Below are 19,345 nucleotides of genomic sequence, written 5' to 3' on the forward strand. Positions count from 1 at the left end.
ATGAGGAGCAGAAATCCTCATTGTGTATTAATTTTTGAAACCTTCACAGTTGCATATGAAAGCAAAAGCCATTATAACATGAAAATATTTGTTAATGAAATAAACAGTTTTAGAAAATTCCCAGTCCTTCCTGTAAAACATGAGTGTTTATCTATGTTCCTATGTCAGAATCTTTGTGGCCCAGTCTTCTTGATTGTTTTCAGCAGTACAGTGCAAGAATTGGTTGGAAACATTGCAATGTGTAATTGGAAATCTTATGCAAAATGCAAAATTGCATGAAATTTATGTAACTGATGTTGGAGTACTGCTTGCAATGAATGCAAAACCATTAATAAGTGAAGACTGGCAGTTTATCATTTAAAGAAGAGAAAATGGGATCCCTGGGTGGCGCAGCGGTTTAGCGCCTGCCTTTGGCCCAGGGCACGATCCTGGAGACCCAGGATCGAATCTCACGTCGGGCTCCCGGTGCATGGAGCCTGCTTCTTTCTCTGCCTGTGTCTCTGCCTCTCTCTCTCTCTCTCTCTCTGTGTGACTATCATAAATAAATAAAAATTAAAAAAATAAATAAAGAAGAGAAAATGGAAAGGAATGTTGACAGGATAAATTATTCAGAAGGAGGATGATTTGAATATCAAACAATATCCAAGAGTTAATGGAGCTCCACAGCAAACATTGATGAAACCAATGAATATTTTTGTAAAAATGACCCTATTTATCGATTAAGCTGTAAAAGTCAAAGGTGAATATAAAGGTGTCACATTTTGCTCTTTTGTTTTTAAAATTTTTTGACATAGTTGCAGGTATAATGTACTTTTGTTGAATGGAAGATCGTTTTCCATCTTCACTGTAGGTATCTGTGAAGTCCTTGCAAGGTCCTATGGGAGTGGCTCTTTTTGTTTGCCCTCTGATTCTGGCTACTCTGCCCCTTGCTTACCCTGCTCCAGCACACAAGCTGCTCCTGAAGCATATTAGGCAGGCCCCATACCTTACTCTAGCTGTTCCTTCCCTCAAAAGCACTCTTCCCCTTCAGGTTTAGGCTCAGTTTTCACCTTAATGAAGTCCACCCTATTTGTCCTATATAATATACAACCTGCTTTCCTCTTTCCTATTCTTTTTTTAAAATTTTTTAAAAATTTTATTTATTTATGATAGGCACACAGTGAGAGAGAGAGAGGCAGAGACCTAGGCAGAGGGAGAAGCAGGCTCCATGCACCGGGAGCCTGACGTGGGATTCGATCCCGGGTCTCCAGGATCGTGCCCTGGGCCAAAGGCAGGCGCTAAACCGCTGCGCCACCCAGGGATCCCCCTCTTTCCTATTCTTAATTAGAATCCTGTGCACTTGGGCTTTACTTTTTCTTTTTCCATAGCACTTAGCACTTCCTAATAGGGGATATATATATATATATATATATATATATATATATATATATATATATTTTTTTTTTTTTTTTTTTTTTTTATTGTGTCCTCTTTTTATATTCTGCCTCTGCTAAACTAGGATGGCCCACTGGTCAAATCTTGCTTGCCATCTGTTTTTGAGAGTAAAATTTTACTGGAACATAGGTCATTTATTTACATACTTGCCTATGACTGCTTTCATGCATGGAGACAAAGTGAAATATTTGTGAGACAATACGGCTCATAAGGTCTAAAATATTTCTTATCTTTCTTGTACAGAAAGAGTTTCCTGACTCTTTTGCTAAGCTATAAACCTCAGGAGGGCAGTGATCTTTGTTTTATTCACTGTTACAGCCTCATTTAGAACAGTGGTTGACTCACACTAAGTGTTGAAATATTTGATAAGTAAATAAATGATTGAAGACAAAATCCTATTCCGAACAACCATCTGGAATAACTGGCAGGTGTAATAAATGCTATAGGGTGAGTAATGATGGATAAGGTATAGCAAGGATTTTTATAGTAAAGGAAAAATTTTTGTCATCAGTGATTAGGATTTGCATATTAACTGATAATTAAATTTTTAGTCTGTTTTTTAACTTACCAAAACTTGTCTTTTATTTTAAAAAGGACATACGATATAATTAAGGTAGAGCTTTGTAAAACACTGATAAGGATTCTTGAGGTATGTTTTATATTAACAAGTATTTTTTAAGATGCCAGGCTTCATTGAAGTTGGATCATTTTGCGTTTATTTGAGCAGTTAGGAAACTTTTAATGAAATTTTCAGTTGACTATGACCATTACTAAGAGAATGATTTGAATTTTTTTTAGTCCTTGGATTTTAGTCAAAAGGTATTTTGAGAATTAATAGGTGGATGAAATGCATAAGAATTAAATAAAGATATGAGTTTGTTTTATAATTTTGGGGGGGATTTTTCTCTCTCTGCTTTGACTTTTTAAAAAAAAATTTGGATGTGGGTTTTATGTGGCAGTAGAAGAATTAACATGCAAAGAGCTGTTAGCATTTTTATTGTGCTTGTGATAATTGTCATGCTTAAAGATTTTAATAATAACATTGGTTCATAGTACTGCTTAGTAATATTTTATAGTTATTTAGTTTTCTGAATGAAGTACAAGGTAAAAGAAACTTCACTGCTTTTTAATGGTCCCTTTCAATAATATTAGTTAATTACATATGTTTCATTGCACATTTGAAATTTGGTTAATTTTTCAAAATTTTTTTCCCAGATGATCTTTCCATTTCAGTGGCAGTGCCCATATATCCCCCTTTGTCCTCTTTCACTGGCGGCAGTCCTTAGTGCACCTTTACCATTTATAGTTGGAGTTGACTCAAGGTATTTTGATCTTCATGACCCACCACAAGATGTTGTTTGCATTGACTTGGATACAAACATGTTATATGTGTAAGTTGATTCTTTTTATCTTATCTCCCATTTATATTTTCCCCTATATGTAGGTACAGCTCGTTGAAAGCATTGAGAAATATGCTGTTTTTAACGTTGTTATTAATAAGTTTTCATCTTTAGTACAATAATTCTCAATGCGGGCAGCTATTAGAATCCTGGAAAGTTTGGAAAAGAACATGTTCAACATTAGTTTATATTTTGATAATAATGTTGGCAGTAGACAGAAAATATTTATGTTTGTCAAAAGAGAATATGGATTTGAAAAAAAAAGGTTAAATACTGCTTTCAGAGCTCAAGAGATGATATGCTTTCTAGGTTTTTTTTTTTTTTTAATTTTTATTTATTTATGATAGTCACAGAGAGAGAGAGAGAGAGAGAGAGAGAGGGGCAGAGACATAGGCAGAGGGAGAAGCAGGCTCCATGCACTGAGAGCCCGACATGGGATTCGATCCCGGATCTCCAAGATCGTGCCCTGGGCCAAAGGCAGGCGCCAAACCGCTGCGCCACCCAGGGATCCCGCTTTCTAGGTTTAATTCAAAATCCATACATAAGCTTTGAAAAAAATGAGTTTACCTGTTTGAGTTTAGTTAGAATATAAGTTAAATATTATGCCATTTCCTTAGTTATCAAGATTTAAATTTTTTAAGGATCTACTTTATTGTGAGAAAGTTTTTAAAAAGATTTTATTTGAGAGAGAGAATACGAGTGGGGGCAGGGTGTGAGGATGAGGGGAAGGGGCAGAGGGAGAAGGAGAAGCAGACTTCCCACTGAACAGGGAGCCTGATGTGGGGCTTGATCCCAGGACCTGGGGATCATGACCTGAGCTGAAAGCAGATGCTTAACTGATTGAGCCACCTAGGTGCCCCTTATTACAGAGAAATTTATATTAAAAACCAATCATACTTTGTGTTTACTGGAGGTGATAAAATGTACAGCAGTGGTGTAACCGAGAGTTCAAAGACTAGAGTATGACAATTAATAAAAACAGCTCTGGATCATTGCTCAAGAGCCAATCTCCTCCTCCTCCCTCTCTCCCCACAAAATCTCGGTAAGGTCAGTAACTGTTGAAAATTCTGTAGTGTTGGTACTAAACTCCAGGTCCTGAAGTACTTTATTCTTTACTGTTTTGAGATTGGCAGAAAATGAATAGAATAAGAATTGTGAGTGAGACTTCAAGGGTAACAGCAGTAGAATAAGTTGGAAAAATATCCCTAAGTGAACCAAAGGAATACCTAAGAAGAAAACATTTGCTATCACTTAAAATTTTTTTTGAAATGGATCTGCCATTTATTTCTGAGACTGTATACTCTGGTAGCTCTTTACTATGTGTACTTTAACTTACTTGTAGCCTAAAAGTAATGAACCACTAAATATTTCCCATAGCACACATTTTGTTTCCAGCTACTATCCCTGAAAAACAATTATGTCAGGGTTGTACACATTGTGGTGCTTTTGGAAATGATTACTTATGAAGTCGTAACTCAGATGTTTGCCTTTATTTACTATTCTGTATAAAATATTATGGAGAGGCTTAATTTTTTCCAGTTTTTTTTCCAGTTTTAAGTAACTTCTGTAACATATTTATTGATCAGAAGACTTGTTCTCTCTTTTTTTTTTTGAAGACTTGTTTTCTCAAATAACTTTTAACTCTTTCCTCAGTTGTACTTAAATAATTATGAAATGTTCTAGAATCCCAAGAACTATAAAGAATAATGTAAATAAATCCCATGTATCCATGACTCAAATTAAGAAATAGAATATTCCTGATGAAGTTGAAACCCCTGCAATGTATCTTGCTCCTCATTTACTGTTATCTTGAATTTGGTGTTTATCATTTCCATGTGTTTTATAAACTTTATTGTAGATGTATTAGTTTAAATATTTTGTTTTGCATGCTTTAAAAATTTTAAATCTTTGTATAGTTTCCCGTGACTTGATTTTTTACTGGTCATTCTTTATGAGGTTCATCTGTGTTGATACATGTAGCTCTAGTTCATTTTTAGGGTTTATCAGTATTGTGTATTTAGATTGTACCTAGATTTTTTTGCAATTATGAACAAGGCTCCTCTGATTACTATTGTGCATATTTCTTTGAGTATACAGGCAGGAATTCTTTTGAAGTAGGAGAGCTAATTTTGGGTTGTAGACATAGCTAATGTCATATTACTCTTCCACGTTTACCTCCTTAGCAGCAAATGAGAATTCTCTTTGTTCTATTCTTTGCCAAATACTTGTTATGGTCAGACTTTGAAATTTTTGTTAATTTGATAGTAATGGAGTCTCATTGTGCCTTTTATTCATATTTCCCTAATTAGTAGCAAATGGGGCATTTAAATTTCTTTTTGTCCTTTGGTTTTCCTCTCTGAATTGGATTTTCCTTTTTTGGGGTACATTTCCTATTAGATTGTTTTTTTTTCCTTTTGATTTGTATCAGTCCTCTTTATAATATGGTTAATTCTTGTTCTGTTACATGCTTTGCAAAAAGCTTTCCCCCCACTGTGACTTGTCTTTACATTATATCTATGGTATATTTTGATGAACAGAAGCTTATTTTAATTGATAAAATTTATCAGTTTCTTTTTATTGATTGCTGTTTTTGGTTCTTGTATATGAAATTCTCTGCCTTGAGGTTATGAAATATTATTCTGGATATTCTTTCTTTTTTAAATTTTTTTTATTTTAAGTAAAGTCCACGCCATACATGGGGGCTTGAACTCACAACCCTGAGATCAAGAGTCACATGCCCTACTGACTGAGCCAGCAGGCACCCCTATTCTGGATATTCTTAAATTTGTAAGGTTTGGCCTTTCTCATTTAGGGCCTTAATTCAGTTGAACTTGTATTACTGTATGATGTGGCATAGAAGTACTATTTCATTTTTCTTACATGAATAAATAATTCTCACGTAGCATTGTATGTTGGGTAAACATTTCATCTCTTCCCCGTGGTCTCCATCGTCAATACCACTGCATATCAGCTTTTATATTTGTGCATATCATATTTTATATTTTATATATGTATTTTATATAATCAATATTATTATTAATTTGCAAATGAATTTTATATCTATATTATGCTTATTCTGTTCCTTTAGTCTGTTTTAGCCTCTTGCTACTATAATGCTATCTTAATAGCTTTAAAGTTAGGTTGTCTAAAACATGAATAAACCTTGAAAACATCATGGTAAAAGAGCTCATATGATCTTATTTATACTAAATGTCTAAAATTGTGGGCTGTTACACAATCCTGTGAATATGCTGTAAAACCAGCAAGTTGCATGTTTCAGATGGATGAGTTATGTGTGAATTATATCTAAATAAAGTTTAAAAAAAAGTTGTACTGTGAGATGACAAGTCCCTTTCTTTACCCTTGTTCTTTAAAATTGTTTTGACTATATTTGGTCTTTTGCTTTTCCTTATAAATTTTAATATATTAAGTTCCATGCAAAATTACGCTGTGATTTTGGTTAGAATTTTATTGGTTTATAGTTTAATGTGGAGGGAGGCAAATGACATCTTCTTGATAGAGTCTCCTTACCCATCTTTATAGTAGTTTACTTCATAGATCTTTTTACATTTTTTCCAATAAGCTTTGCAGTTTTCTCATAAAGACCATGAACATCTTTTGTTAGACTTAGTTATTCCTAAGTACTGTGTGTTTTTTATTGCTACTGTAAATGATATTTTAAATTACATTTTCTATTTGTTGCTACAGTATAGAAATGATACTGGTTTTCATGTAGTGATCTGCACGGCAACTTAATTGAATTCTTCTGTTTTGTCTGTAAATTCTCTTCTGTTTTCTGGCTGTAAACAATCACATCAAGTACAATCCATATATTTTTAAATTCTTGTCTTAATTCTCTGGCTAGGATCCAGCATAGTGTGTTGAATAGAAGTCGTCATAACTGGTATCTTGTCTTACTCCTAATTTTAAAGGGAATGCCTTGAGCACTCCATCATTAAGTATGATTATTGTTTTAAGCAAGAATTGACATCTAGCCCATGGCCTATTTTTGTAGATAAAACTACAAAATTCATTCATTTACATATTCTGTGAGGCTGCTTTCTTGCTATAGGGGTACACTTGAGAAATTGTGACAGAGGACCGTATGGTCCTCAAAACATAAAATGTTTAATGTCTGATGTTTTATAGAAAAGGTTTGTTAGCTCCACTCTAGAGTTTTGATTGATTGCTTCTACATAATGATTTTTAAAAACTCTTAAATAGGTCTTGAATTTTATACTTTTATACAGCTATTGAAATGAGCATTGTTTCTCTTTTATTTTCTGTGTGGTAAATTACATTATAAAATCAATTAATGGGGCAGCCCAGGTGGCTCAACGGTTTAGCGGTTTAGCGCCGCCTTTAGCTCAGGGCGTGATCCTGGAGACCCGGGATCGAGTCCCACATCGGGCTCCCTGCATGGAGCCTGCTTCTCCCTCTGTCTGTGTCTCTGCCTCTCTCTCATGAATAAATAAATAAAAATTAAAAAAAAAATCAATTAGTGAATAATTCTTACATTACTGAAATATTATCTTTTTTTTAACTTAGATTAAATTTTCTAAAAATTTAAAATGTTTACATTGACGTCATAAATGATATTGGCTTAATGATGTATATAGCTTTAGCTGTGGCCCATGGTTAATATATAGGCTTTCATCTTTGTAGAGGCTTCCCCCCGCCCCCAATTTATTTATTTTAGAGAGGAAGATTGAGAGCACGAGGAGGAGGGGCAGAGAGGGAGGAAAGAGAATCTCAAGCAGACTCCATGCTGAGCACAGAGCCTGATGTGGGGCTTGATCTCAGGACTTTGAGATCAGGACCTGGGCCAAAACCAAGAGTCAGTTGCTCAACCAACTGAACCACCTAGGCATCCCTAGAGTCTTAAATGTTAATTTCTATTAAAATATTTTGAATCATGCATTATTTAGAAGTATTCTTTTGAACTTCTAAGCTTTTTTTCTCTTAAATGCTATTTGAATTGTAGTCAGAATATGCTTAATATATTACTCTCCGATATTTATTAAGATTTGCTTCTAATAGGTAGTTTGAAGCATCAGTTAAGTTGGTCACTTAAAATACTCTAAAACTTTTGAAGTAAGACTTCGGTGTTGAATTCATAGCTCCAGCTTTGAGAATCTGTGTTAGAGCAGTGACCAAATTTGACTGAGGTTCATTGAAATGTAAAGAGAACTTCCTTGAAAACCATTTATTCAGCTGACAATGTCAATTGTAATGAGCAAATATACCCTTTCCATTTTCTTTATTAGTTTGATGTAAGAATTTTGGTAAGTAAAAAGAGATTTTAGCAGATTTTATTAATTATGTTTTTATTTAATAGATCAGATGAAAAGAAGAACATGAACTGGAAGCAGCTTCCCAAAAAGCCATGCAAAAATCTGCTTAGTACCTTAAAGAAGTTGTATCCCCAGCTATCTTCGGGTAAATATGAGGAGAAAGGAATATTTTAAATGGAAGAATATGTATGAAAATAAATTCTTAAATTTAAATATAATTTCACTCCATTTAAAATGATTCTCATTAAAAAAAAAACAATATTTCAGTACTAAGACGTTAATGTAGTTTGTGATTTTTTTTGAGCACGTTCTTTGTATCCTGTCTGCCTGAATCTCCCTGTTAGTATCTGCCAATGATCTCTTTACATTAATGGAGAGAGGAATTTCAGGAAGTCATGGATTTTGACAATTTTCTTAATTGTTTAATCATTATTTGTATAATATTATATATTAATGCCATTTTCTCTTCATTTGTCAGTTCACCGAAAAACACAAGAAGGTTCAGCAATTGAGATGACTCCAATTGAAGCAGATTTCTCTTGGCAAAAGAAGACAACACAACTTGAAATGGAAATTCAGGAGGCATTTTTGCGTTTTATGGCATCTATTTTAAAAGGGTATAGAACATATCTCAGACCAATCACAGAGGCCCCTTCAAATAAAGCCACAGCTGTTGATTCATTGTTTGACCGACAGGGTGAGTGGCATTGAAAATATATATACTTTTTATTGAAATGAAAAATATTTTCTTTTTTTTTTGGAAAATATTTTCTATTTGGTATTGCTCCCCCCAAAATACTCACTATGTAAGTTCTTAGAAATGTATATTAAAATATAATGAGGGATTCCTGGGTGGCGCAGCGGTTTGGCGCCTGCCTTTGGCCCAGGGCGCGATCCTGGAGATCCGGGATCGAATCCCACATCGGGCTCCCGGTGCATGGAGCCTGCTTCTCCCTCTGCCTGTCTCTCTTTCTCTCCCTCTCTCTGTGACTATCATAAAAAAAAAAAAAAAAAAAAAAATTAAAAAAAAATATAATGAATATCTGTGTATTTGTAGTCTAGCTCTATGAAGAATTTCTTTTAATTTTTATATCCCATTTTCCCCTGAGAAATGAAAATGGACATCTTTAATTATGAAAAGTCAAAGATATTGCTTGTATTTACTAGATAGTTATCTTAGTAGAACATACCTGGTGATTTGCTTTTATGTGGTTCCTCAATTTTGCTAATTCTTTGATTTATACATTCTTCACTTTACAGTATTCACTAACAATTAGTTTTTGGAATAAGGCCACCAGTTTTTAGAATTTTTGAAAAATATAGCTTTGTTTCAGGGGAAAACACTGAACTCATTTTTTTTTAGTATTTGTTATTTTAGGAAATTGTAAAGATTTTTGTTATTCAGTTGCTCTCACATGTAGCAACCTTATAGATATAATAATATTTATATGAAAATTATTTTATATTTCTGTACTTTTACCCAGTACTTAAAAAAAAAAAAAAAAAAACTTCTAATGATCTTTTTGTCTTTTATCATCTCTGCTTTAGGATAACCTATCTCTTAAATATTTAGTCACCACTTACCAAGTCTGACTAGTTATTAGGTAGAGAGGTAAATAAGTGTTAAAATCTAGCTCTATGGGATAGTAAGTGGAAAATAAATCTAAAATACTTTTTAAAATAGAACATGTACTCAAGAAAATAGATTTTACACAATTAATAATTCAGTGAGAAGTTCCCAAATTTGGAAAAAGGGAGCATTCTTCCAAATGAATATTCAGAAGACTTCATGGAAGTAGAGTATGACTTTGATGAATGAATAGAATTTAGATAAATGGAGATGAGCAGGACAGGTTTTCTGAAAAACAAGATGCATTAGGGGTGCCTGGGTGCCCAGTCGGTTAGGTGTCTGCCTTTGGCTCAGGTCATAATCTCAAAGTCCTGGGGTTGAGCCCCAAAGTGTCAGGCTTCTTGCTCAGTGGGGAGTCTGCTTCTCCCTCTGCCCTGCCTCCACCCCCTTACTCTCCCCCTGCTTGTGTTCTTTCTCTCAAATAAATAAAACCTTTAAAAAACAAAAACAAAGCCAATATGTATTAAAAGTCAAATTTGAATAGAATTTCTTTTTTGTTAAGACTTTCTGAGGTTCTGTTTTCTCATTAATAAAATGGGGATGATACCTACTTCATGAATGAGTGGTGAAGATTGAATGTATGTGAAGCAACTAGTAAGATTACAGTACTCATGATAATAGTTATTATTGTTAGTGGTAATAACAGAATGGAAGAAACCTCAAGAACAAATGTCTAAGGTATGTGTATTAATTTGTCATGGCTACCATAACAAAGTGGCATAGATTGGGTGGCTTAAATGTATTAACTTGTCATGGCTACCATAACAAAGTGGCATAGATTGGGTGGCTTAAACAACAGAAATTTATTTTCTCACAATTCTAGAGGCTAGAAGTCCAAGATCATTGTGTTGGTGGGATTGGTGTCCCCTGAGGTCTCTCTCCTTGTCTTATAAAGATGGGCCAATTTCTCCTTGTGTTTTCACATGGTTTTCCTTCTGGGTGAATCTGTATCCAGATTTCCACTTCTTGTTCTTTTTTTTTTTTTTTTTTTTTAAAGATTTATTTATTTATTTATTAGAGACAGAGAGGGAGAGCGTTGGAGTGTGGGGGGGGAGGGGCAGAAGGAGACAGAATCTCAAGCAGACTTCCTGCTGAGTACAGAGCCCATCATGGGGCTCAGTCCCATGACTCTGAGATCATGACCTGAGCTGAAATAAGAGTTGTTCGCTTAACCGGCTGAGACACCCGGGTGCTCCCAGATTTCTACTTCTTATAAGTACATTCATTAATCATTGGACTAGAACCCACCCTAATTATCTCATTTTGACTTAATTACTTTTTTAAAGACCCTATCTGCAAATACAGTGCATTTTAAAATACCGAGGGTTAGGACTTCATAAAAATTTGATGGTGGGGAGGGGGGAAATACCAGAATTACCGGGTTCAGGGATGCCTGGGTGGCTCAGCGGTTGTGCCTCTGCCTTTGGCTCAAGACGTGATCCCTCTGGGATCGAGTCCCACATCTGGCTCCCTGCATGTAGCCTGCTTCTCCCTCTGCCTATGTCTGCTTCTCTCTCTGTGTGTTTCTCATGAATAAATAAATAAAATCGGGATCCCTGGGTGGCGCAGCGGTTTAGCGCCTGCCTTTGGCCCAGGGCGCGATCCTGGAGACCCGGGATCGAGTCCCACGTCGGGCTCCCTGGCGCATGGAGCCTGTTTCTCCCTCTGCCTGTGTCTCTGCCTTTCTCTCTCTTTCTCTATCATAAATAAATAATAATAAAAAATAAATAAATAAATAAATAAAATCTAAAAAAAAAAAAAGAGAATTACAGGGTTAAGCCCATAACAGCAAAGTGAAGAGCTTTAGTGGTGTTGTGAAAGATAAGGCTGATAATAAGGTTAGAGCTCAGGTTATGGGTAGTCTTAAGTAGGAAGTTTATTTATTATTTTATTTTATTTTTAAAGATTTATTTATTTATCAGAGAGAGAGGCAGAGACACAGGCAGAGGGAGAAGCAGGCTCCTCGCGGGAAGCCAGTACAGGACCCGATCACCCTAGGATCACAACCTGAGCTGAAGGCAGATGCTCAGCTGCTGAGCCACTCAGGTGTCCCTAAATGGGTAGTTTAAATTGTGAGTCACTAATTCATTCATATTCTTTCTCAGTGGGAGAGTGCCATTGCTAACGGAATTTAGAAAGATATTTAGTGTCTGAGGCTTAAGATTTTTTTGTTAACAGGAATAGTATTTAGTATAGTGAGGGCTACAGATATTACATAGTAACACAAATACTAATTACATTTTACTAAGTGTATTGTGAAGGAATGTATTGGCTATAGTCAGAGTGCTAGGTCAGGGAAGGGTTCCCTGAAGAAATAACAATTAAGCTTGGGCCTGAAAAGTGAATAAGAATTGGCTGTGGATTTTGGATTACCTTTTCATTAGGGGTACTTTCCCAACATATTTGAAAATAGAATAATATACTTTCATATAGCATCTTCCAACCTCAGCAGTAAGTGGCAATCAACATTTTACCATTTTTGTTCCATCCTTCCCCCGCTTTCTTTCCAAATTCCAAATAGAACATCATTTTACCCATAAACTTCTAATTATCCTTTAGAATCTCCTAGATTTGTATGGTATGTGCTTTTGGCTGATCCTGTCCCCATGGTGCTGTTTAACATTTCTTCCATCATCTGTATTTCCTATAAACTTTTGGTTAGATTAAGAGATGCATTGTCTAACAGAAATGTAATATGAGACACACATATGACTTAAACTTTTCTAGTTGCTATAGTTAAAAAAATAGTAGGCAATAGGGGAAACTAATTTTCATAATATGTTTTTGTAACTTCAAATATCCAAGGCGGTATTTCAAAATGTAATTAAAATTTTTAAATTTTAATGAAATATTTTACATTCTTTTTTCTATACTAAGGCTTCAAAATCAGTATATGTTTTATATTTACAGCATATCTCAGTTTGGACCAGTCACATTTCAAGTGAATTGTCACATGTGGGTAGTGGTAACTGAATTAAATTGTACTGTTCTAGAGTTTGATTAGATTCAGGTAAAATTTTCTTGGCAAGTAGTGCTAAAAACAACACATGGTGCTCACTACTTCCTATTGTAGCCCACACACGTCTGGCTGTCCCATTTTTAATGCTCCTAAGATTGATCAGTGTGTTTAAAGTGTTGTTAGCCTCATTCATTCATTTTAGTTTCACCATCAGCCTTTCATTTGATTATTTTAGCAGCCTTTGCTGATCATTGCCTGGATCCATTAGGAGAATAAAAAAAGACTTTTTGTTACTACTTGTAAAGAATAATTCATTTTTATTTTATTTAAGCATTTCTCAACTAATTAGTATTTCAAGGGGATGGAGTGAGGACCACAGCTTGTGGAATGCCCTGAAACGTCAAAGAAAGAAAGGCTGGAGGGAAAAGTGGCCCAAAAGCCATGCTTGAAAATGGTGGGTGTGAGCCAAATCATGCAGGATCTTTTAGGACCAGTGGAGGGTTTCTGTCTTTAAGAGTAATTAGAGGGCAGCCCGGGTGACTCAGCGGTTTAGTGCCGCCTTCGGCCTAGGGTATGATCCTGGAAACCCGGGATTGAGTCCCACATCGGGCTCCCTGCATGGAGCCTGCTTCTCCCTCTGCCTGTGTCTGTGCCTCTCTCTGCCTGCCTCTCTCTCTCTCTCTCTCTCTCTCTCTCTCTCTCTCTCTCTGTGTGTGTGTGTCTCATGAATAAATAAATAAAATCTTCTTGAAAAAAAAATTAATTAGAAGCCAGAAGAATATTTAAGTAGGTAATAGGATCAGGTTTGCATATTTATTTATTTATTTTAAAGATTTTATTTATTTATTTATTTATTCATGAGAGTCAGAGAGAGAGAGAGAGAGGCATAGACACCGGCAGAGGGAGAAGCAGGCTCCATGCAGGGAGCCCAATGCGGGACTCAATCCCAGGTCTCCAGGGTCAGGCCCTGGGCTGAAGGCGGCGCTAAACTTCTGAGCCACTGGGTCTGCCCAGATGTGCTTTTTTAAAAGATCAGTGTTAAAATTTTTTTTCTTTGCCTCTGTGCAGAGACTGGAGGAATCCAAAGTATGGATCTACTGGTTAGTTGGTTATCACATTGGTCCAAGTGATCATGAAAGTGCTCTGGTTTAGTTGACAGTAGTATGAATGGAAGAGTGATGTTTTTTAGAAGGTAGACTGAATACAGCATGGTGGTTGAATATGGGATATAAGATAGAGGGAGAGGTCAAGAGAGTAACTTTGAAATTTTTGTCTTTGTCAACCAAGTGGGTAGATGGTCGTGCCCTTTATTGTAAGGGAAACAGCAGAAAGGGATCTGGTTATTTTTTAAGGAAACGTTTTTTAAAATGAGAGAAAGACTTGAATGTGCTGATAAATAGCTAATAAAGAGGGAAAATTGGCCCGAGAACACTGAGGAGGCTGGAATCCCAGGCTCATGTGGTGGGCTTGGCCTTAGATAAGAGGGACATGGCCATCATACAAAGACGGAAGGGGTAACTGCTAGCTGCAGAAAGGCAAAGTTTTGTAGTGAGATAATGATGGTAATTCTCTTAATGATTTTTGTTTTCTCTACAACATAAGGTGTAATCACTTAGAGATGGGGGAGGGAACATGATAGGAGAGAATTAAAGAATTGAAAATAGTTGTGAAAACATGGGTAAGGGGAAATTAGGTTGATTCCAGAAATTTTGTAGGGTTGTTAGTCAGGGATGAAGGTATAGTGGTTCTGATCACCTTGGTTGTGGAATTATTTTTTTCTCCTTTTATTTGTGCTCAGCCAGGCAATACATTTCCTCCAGGGCCAAGTTATACTAGGTGAATTTGACCAAAAAAGATAAAAGGATGTAAGAATTGAAGGTGTTGACAAGAAAGTAAATGAAATGATGGACTTGAACATGGAATCAATATTGGATAAGGAGAGAGAAGTGAAGACAGGAGGGTTAGGTACAAAGTAAAAGGATATGAATGATTGCAGATTTCAGCGAGGCTTCCCCCTGCCCTCCCATGCCTGGTAGGAGTACTTAAGTGAGCAAATCAGACAAGGGTAGTTGGCAGAAAGTAATATAATATATATGTAAATTAGATTTAGGAGGCAGAATTGTTTTAAATGCCACATTCCCTGGAGTGTGTGACTGTACAGAAGTTGGTGATTGAGGAGATAGACCATAGATCATTGAAATTTAAGGCATTAAGAACTCGTTAAAGCATTGGATGGTTTGTGCTTATGGATGTTGAAGAATGATGATGGTAGGAGTTGGAGAGGAGAAGAACTGGAATTGGGTGTCCTATTCTTCAGTGAATGGAGAGAGTATCCCTGAAGTCAGTAGATGACTACAGTTAGCAGAGGAAAGGGTGAAAGAGCCAAGATGTATGAACCATCACTGAGCAGAAATTTTCACAAGCCAGTACAGGAATTGTCTGGTAGCATTGCAGAGGAAGGGCATTGACCCTTCTTGGTCATAACTATGCAGAGTCTAAAAGAGAAATTTCTACTTGAGAACTGTAGGGCTAGAGGTTCCTTATAGAAGATAAAGATTGCAGTGAGAAGGTTAATGGTATAAGTTAAGTTTTTTATGGTTGAATTGGGCAGAAAGAGCAGTGCTTACTAGAAATGGTTACAAAAGCTTCTATAAATGTGGATATACGTAAAGAGAATATAATATAGACATGTACAAGTTTAAAGTAATATTTTATATGATATCTAGTTCCACTTTAAATTTTGAATTTAATTGTAATTTTGTTTTCTTCAGGATTTTTAAAAAGTCGAGATCGTGCCTATACAAAATTCTACACTCATTTATCCAAAACACAGATTTTTATTCGTTTTATTGAAGAATGTAGTTTTGTAAGTGATAAGGATACTGGATTGGCATTTTTTGATGACTGCATAGAAAAGGTAAAAGTTTGTCCTGTATGTGTTAAAAACTTTAACAGTTTGACTGCCTGTATAATCATCTTTATTATTACCCCCAATGATCTGAGAGACACAGTATGGGGTGTGCATGTGTGCAAGTGTCCAGTTCTAGGCTTAATATAATAATCTTCCTTTGTGATATGTAGTTTCTACCATATATAGCTAATTTTTCTTGAATCTTACTTTGGTTTTGCAACTGTTGAGTGCTAAGAACATTTCATTGAAACTCATAAATCTTATATTTTTTACTTACCTAAGTAAGATAACATGTAGTAGTTCGTTAAGAAAGTTTAGTTTTATGGGTAATGGAAGTCTTGAGTTTTTTTTTTTTTTTTTCCTTTTAACTGTTAGCTTTTCTTTATTCAATTACATATTTTAAACATTATACATTTTTACAGGATAGTCAATACAGTATGCCATTTTGTTCTTTTGTTTAAAGCCTTTCCAAAGAGGACTTTGGCTAAATACATATTTTTTGTTTTAATGAAGCAGATTTGGAAATATTTTAAATATCAAAGTTTTACTTACCCCATGGTAAGGAAGTTTGATTCTTCACAGTGATGACTCACATTTTTTCCCCTCACTTTTAATAGAGTTTTTATTTTTGCTAAGTGGATCTTGGGGCTAATTTGTTTATGTAAACCATAGTATATAAAATTTGAGATTGTATTTAAAAAAGATAGACTATTATGACATAATTTTTGTAGTCTCCTTAGAGGACTTGAATGACATTTCCCCCATTCTGTTGATGTGACCTAAAACTCTGGGGATAAGATTAAAACTCTTCAACTTTTTTATTACTTATAAAATTAATAATTTGGCATTGTTCAATTAGAGGGAAGCTTAGATAATATTCTCTAATGCAGGATTTTATTTATTTATTTTTATTTTTTATTTTTCTAATGCAATATTTTAATAACAATAAAGTTTTTGATTTGGGAAGCTAGATTCCCCTCGTGACTGGCCAGTTTTGCTTGTGAAGAAAGATTTATGAAAAACCTATTTAAAATAAATTGTTTCTATCCTGATAGCCATAAGAAAAATACTATATGTTAACCTGACAGTGCAGGGCCTCCAAAATATACTGTGAAATGTTTTTTATCTGTCCAGTATTAAAAAAGGATAGTTTTTATTTTTATTTTTTAAAAAGATTTTATTTATTTATTCATGAGAGAGAGAGAGAGAGAGACAGGCAGAGGGAGAAGTAGGCTCCATGAAGGGAGCCTGATGTGGGACTTGATCCTGAGACTCCAAGATCATGCCCTGGGCTGAAGGCAGGCGCTAAACCACTGAGCCACCCAGGGATCCCCAAGGATAGTTTTTAATAATAGAATTTAAGATCATATGTAATAAATTCATAGTCAACGTTTTCACCAAGAATTCTTTTCTTCTTTTCTAGTTGTTTCCTGATAAAGGCACAGAGAAAACAGAAAAGGTATTTTATCTTAAGTTTTATAATTTCAGAACTAAATATTGATTGTATGCAGATTAATTGGAGGAAATAATTATTTTCAGGTTGATTTTGATTCAGCCGAAGATACCAAATTGATAGAGCTAGATGATACACAGAAAAGTGAGCACACTGTATTCATAATGCCACCAGAGCCGCCTCCTGATGATGGAAAGGATCTGTCACCGAAGTACAGGTAGCATTTTTTTAAAATTGCTGTGTTTGAGTGTAGCTTTAATAATTTATTTTGATCTTTTGTGTTTATTAGTAGATATTTATATTAGTCATTTGTGAAAGTCATTTTCAAAATTTATTCAGCGAACTAATGAAGATGAATATTGATTGCATGAAGATGTTACCAGATATTATAATTTAAAAATTAGCCTTTGTGGAAGGGAAGCCAAATGTTGATCACTATTCACCTAAATGTTTAATCATATTTTAACCTTTAAAATTTCATTTTAGGAGAAGAATAAGCTTACTTTTGTGAAGTTGCTCCTCTGTTGGGGGAGGGGGTATTGTCAATGTAAATTCTTAAGCATTAGTAAGATATCAGAGAAAACTAAAAGTAGAGGGCTAGGAATCATTATTTATTAAAATAAGTGATGAGGATTAAGGAGTGCACTTGTGATGGGCACTGGGTAATGTATGGAATTGTTGAATCACTATATTTTACACCTAAAACTAATATAACACTGTATGTTAACCACACTGGAATTTAAAGTAAAATAAAAATAATAAAAACTTGGAAAATAAGATTTAAATGGGAACCTTTTAAAAAATTAAAATGTACTTGATTGTTACTTGTTGGTATTATGATTATGATAATATATAGTTTAACAAACTTAGAAAGTCAAAAAAAAAAAAAATCACACACACACACTAGCACATCACTTAAGCACCAATACTTAATGTCTGTTAACAACTGTATGTATATCTTTCCTGTTTTTGTGCATAAATTTGCATTTACTATATTAAAAAATATATGAGTTCATATTGTACATTTTCTTTGTAACCTGTGTCTACCTTTAATGGTCTGGACATTTTTCCATGCTAACAAATATTTTTGTGCCATATCATTTTAAATGACCATATTGCATGCCTTTATTGTGATTTGTATAACTAGTCTCCTATGGATTTTGTTTTTCATTTCTTTGCTAGCTATATCCTCATGTAGTTTTTTTCCTTAGACTACATCCTTAAAGGAATATCTGAGGCAAAGGGAGTATAAAATAATTGTCTTCCAAAAATATGGAATTAATAAATTATGTTACCTGGGTGGCATAAGAATGAAGGATATATACCTGGAATTTAGAGGCTTTATTCAGTGCTATTTTGATCACACGTTAATTATATAACTTTTTTTTTTTTTAACCTTGGTTTAATCACCATACACTGGAATCCATGTATAAAGTAAATCAAATAGGGAAAGGCAGTATATCTCACAGAAGAAAATTGGCCAACGGCAATAAGTAGGTAATTTCTAAGAAGAAATCCCAAGAATTAAAAATATGAAAATATGAAAATATATTAAGCTTTGCTAGGATTCAAAGAAATGCAAACCAAAATGGTGAGAAGCATTTTTAATCTATCAGACTGAAGATAGGTTATGCTACTTTTTAGAGTATATGTTAGAGGGTATGTAAGTATAACCTTTCTTGAAATAATTTGATAGTGACTCTGGTAATTTTAATTCTCTTAATAAACATTGACCATAGCAAACTGTATTGTTGGGCATTATCATACTGAGACATTAAGTACAAGTTTTCACAAAGATATAAGTACACGAATATTTAATTGCAAAACTTCGGAAATAACCTAAAAATGTCCAACAATAAAGAATGATGAAATTATGGTATATCCCTAAAATAAAAATCTTCAGATTTTTTTCCTCTTAAATACCAATACAAGGTACTTTTATGAAGAAAAACAAAATTACAAAGTATACTAGATGTTACTTTTTAATATAAATTATCATTGGACACATGGTTACTGTTTAAAGTTACAAATTTCTCTTGTGAAGTAAAATATCAGGATTTTCTGTTTTCCAGGGATTGGTTGAACATAACATTCAGAGTGGGGAGGAGGCCAAAGTTTTTATGTAGATAGTCTGTGAATCTTATAACTACATCATCTTATATTTTTGAAAAATATTTTTCTATATCCAGATTTGGGGGAATAATATTGGGTACTAAAGATTTAGAAATATTCACTTAAATTCTGGAATAATATGAAGAGTTAAT

The 19,345-nt window shown here is 34.5% G+C and overlaps 1 protein-coding gene across 2 annotated transcripts in view; it reads left to right on the plus strand.

The window, feature by feature from the left end:
- DENND4C (DENN domain containing 4C) overlaps positions 1-19,345 on the plus strand; it is a 124,895-nt gene that overhangs the window by 60,928 nt on the left and 44,622 nt on the right. For both annotated transcript variants that reach the window (XM_038552495.1, XM_038552496.1), the window contains exons 10-15: positions 2,650-2,825; positions 8,173-8,273; positions 8,607-8,825; positions 15,489-15,634; positions 17,052-17,087; positions 17,168-17,298. In XM_038552495.1, the coding sequence (XP_038408423.1) occupies positions 2,650-2,825; positions 8,173-8,273; positions 8,607-8,825; positions 15,489-15,634; positions 17,052-17,087; positions 17,168-17,298 (809 nt within the window). The remainder of the gene's footprint in view (positions 1-2,649; positions 2,826-8,172; positions 8,274-8,606; positions 8,826-15,488; positions 15,635-17,051; positions 17,088-17,167; positions 17,299-19,345) is intronic.

Source organism: Canis lupus, chromosome 11 (assembly GCF_011100685.1).
Source record: "Canis lupus familiaris isolate Mischka breed German Shepherd chromosome 11, alternate assembly UU_Cfam_GSD_1.0, whole genome shotgun sequence".
NCBI lineage: Eukaryota > Metazoa > Chordata > Mammalia > Carnivora > Canidae > Canis > Canis lupus.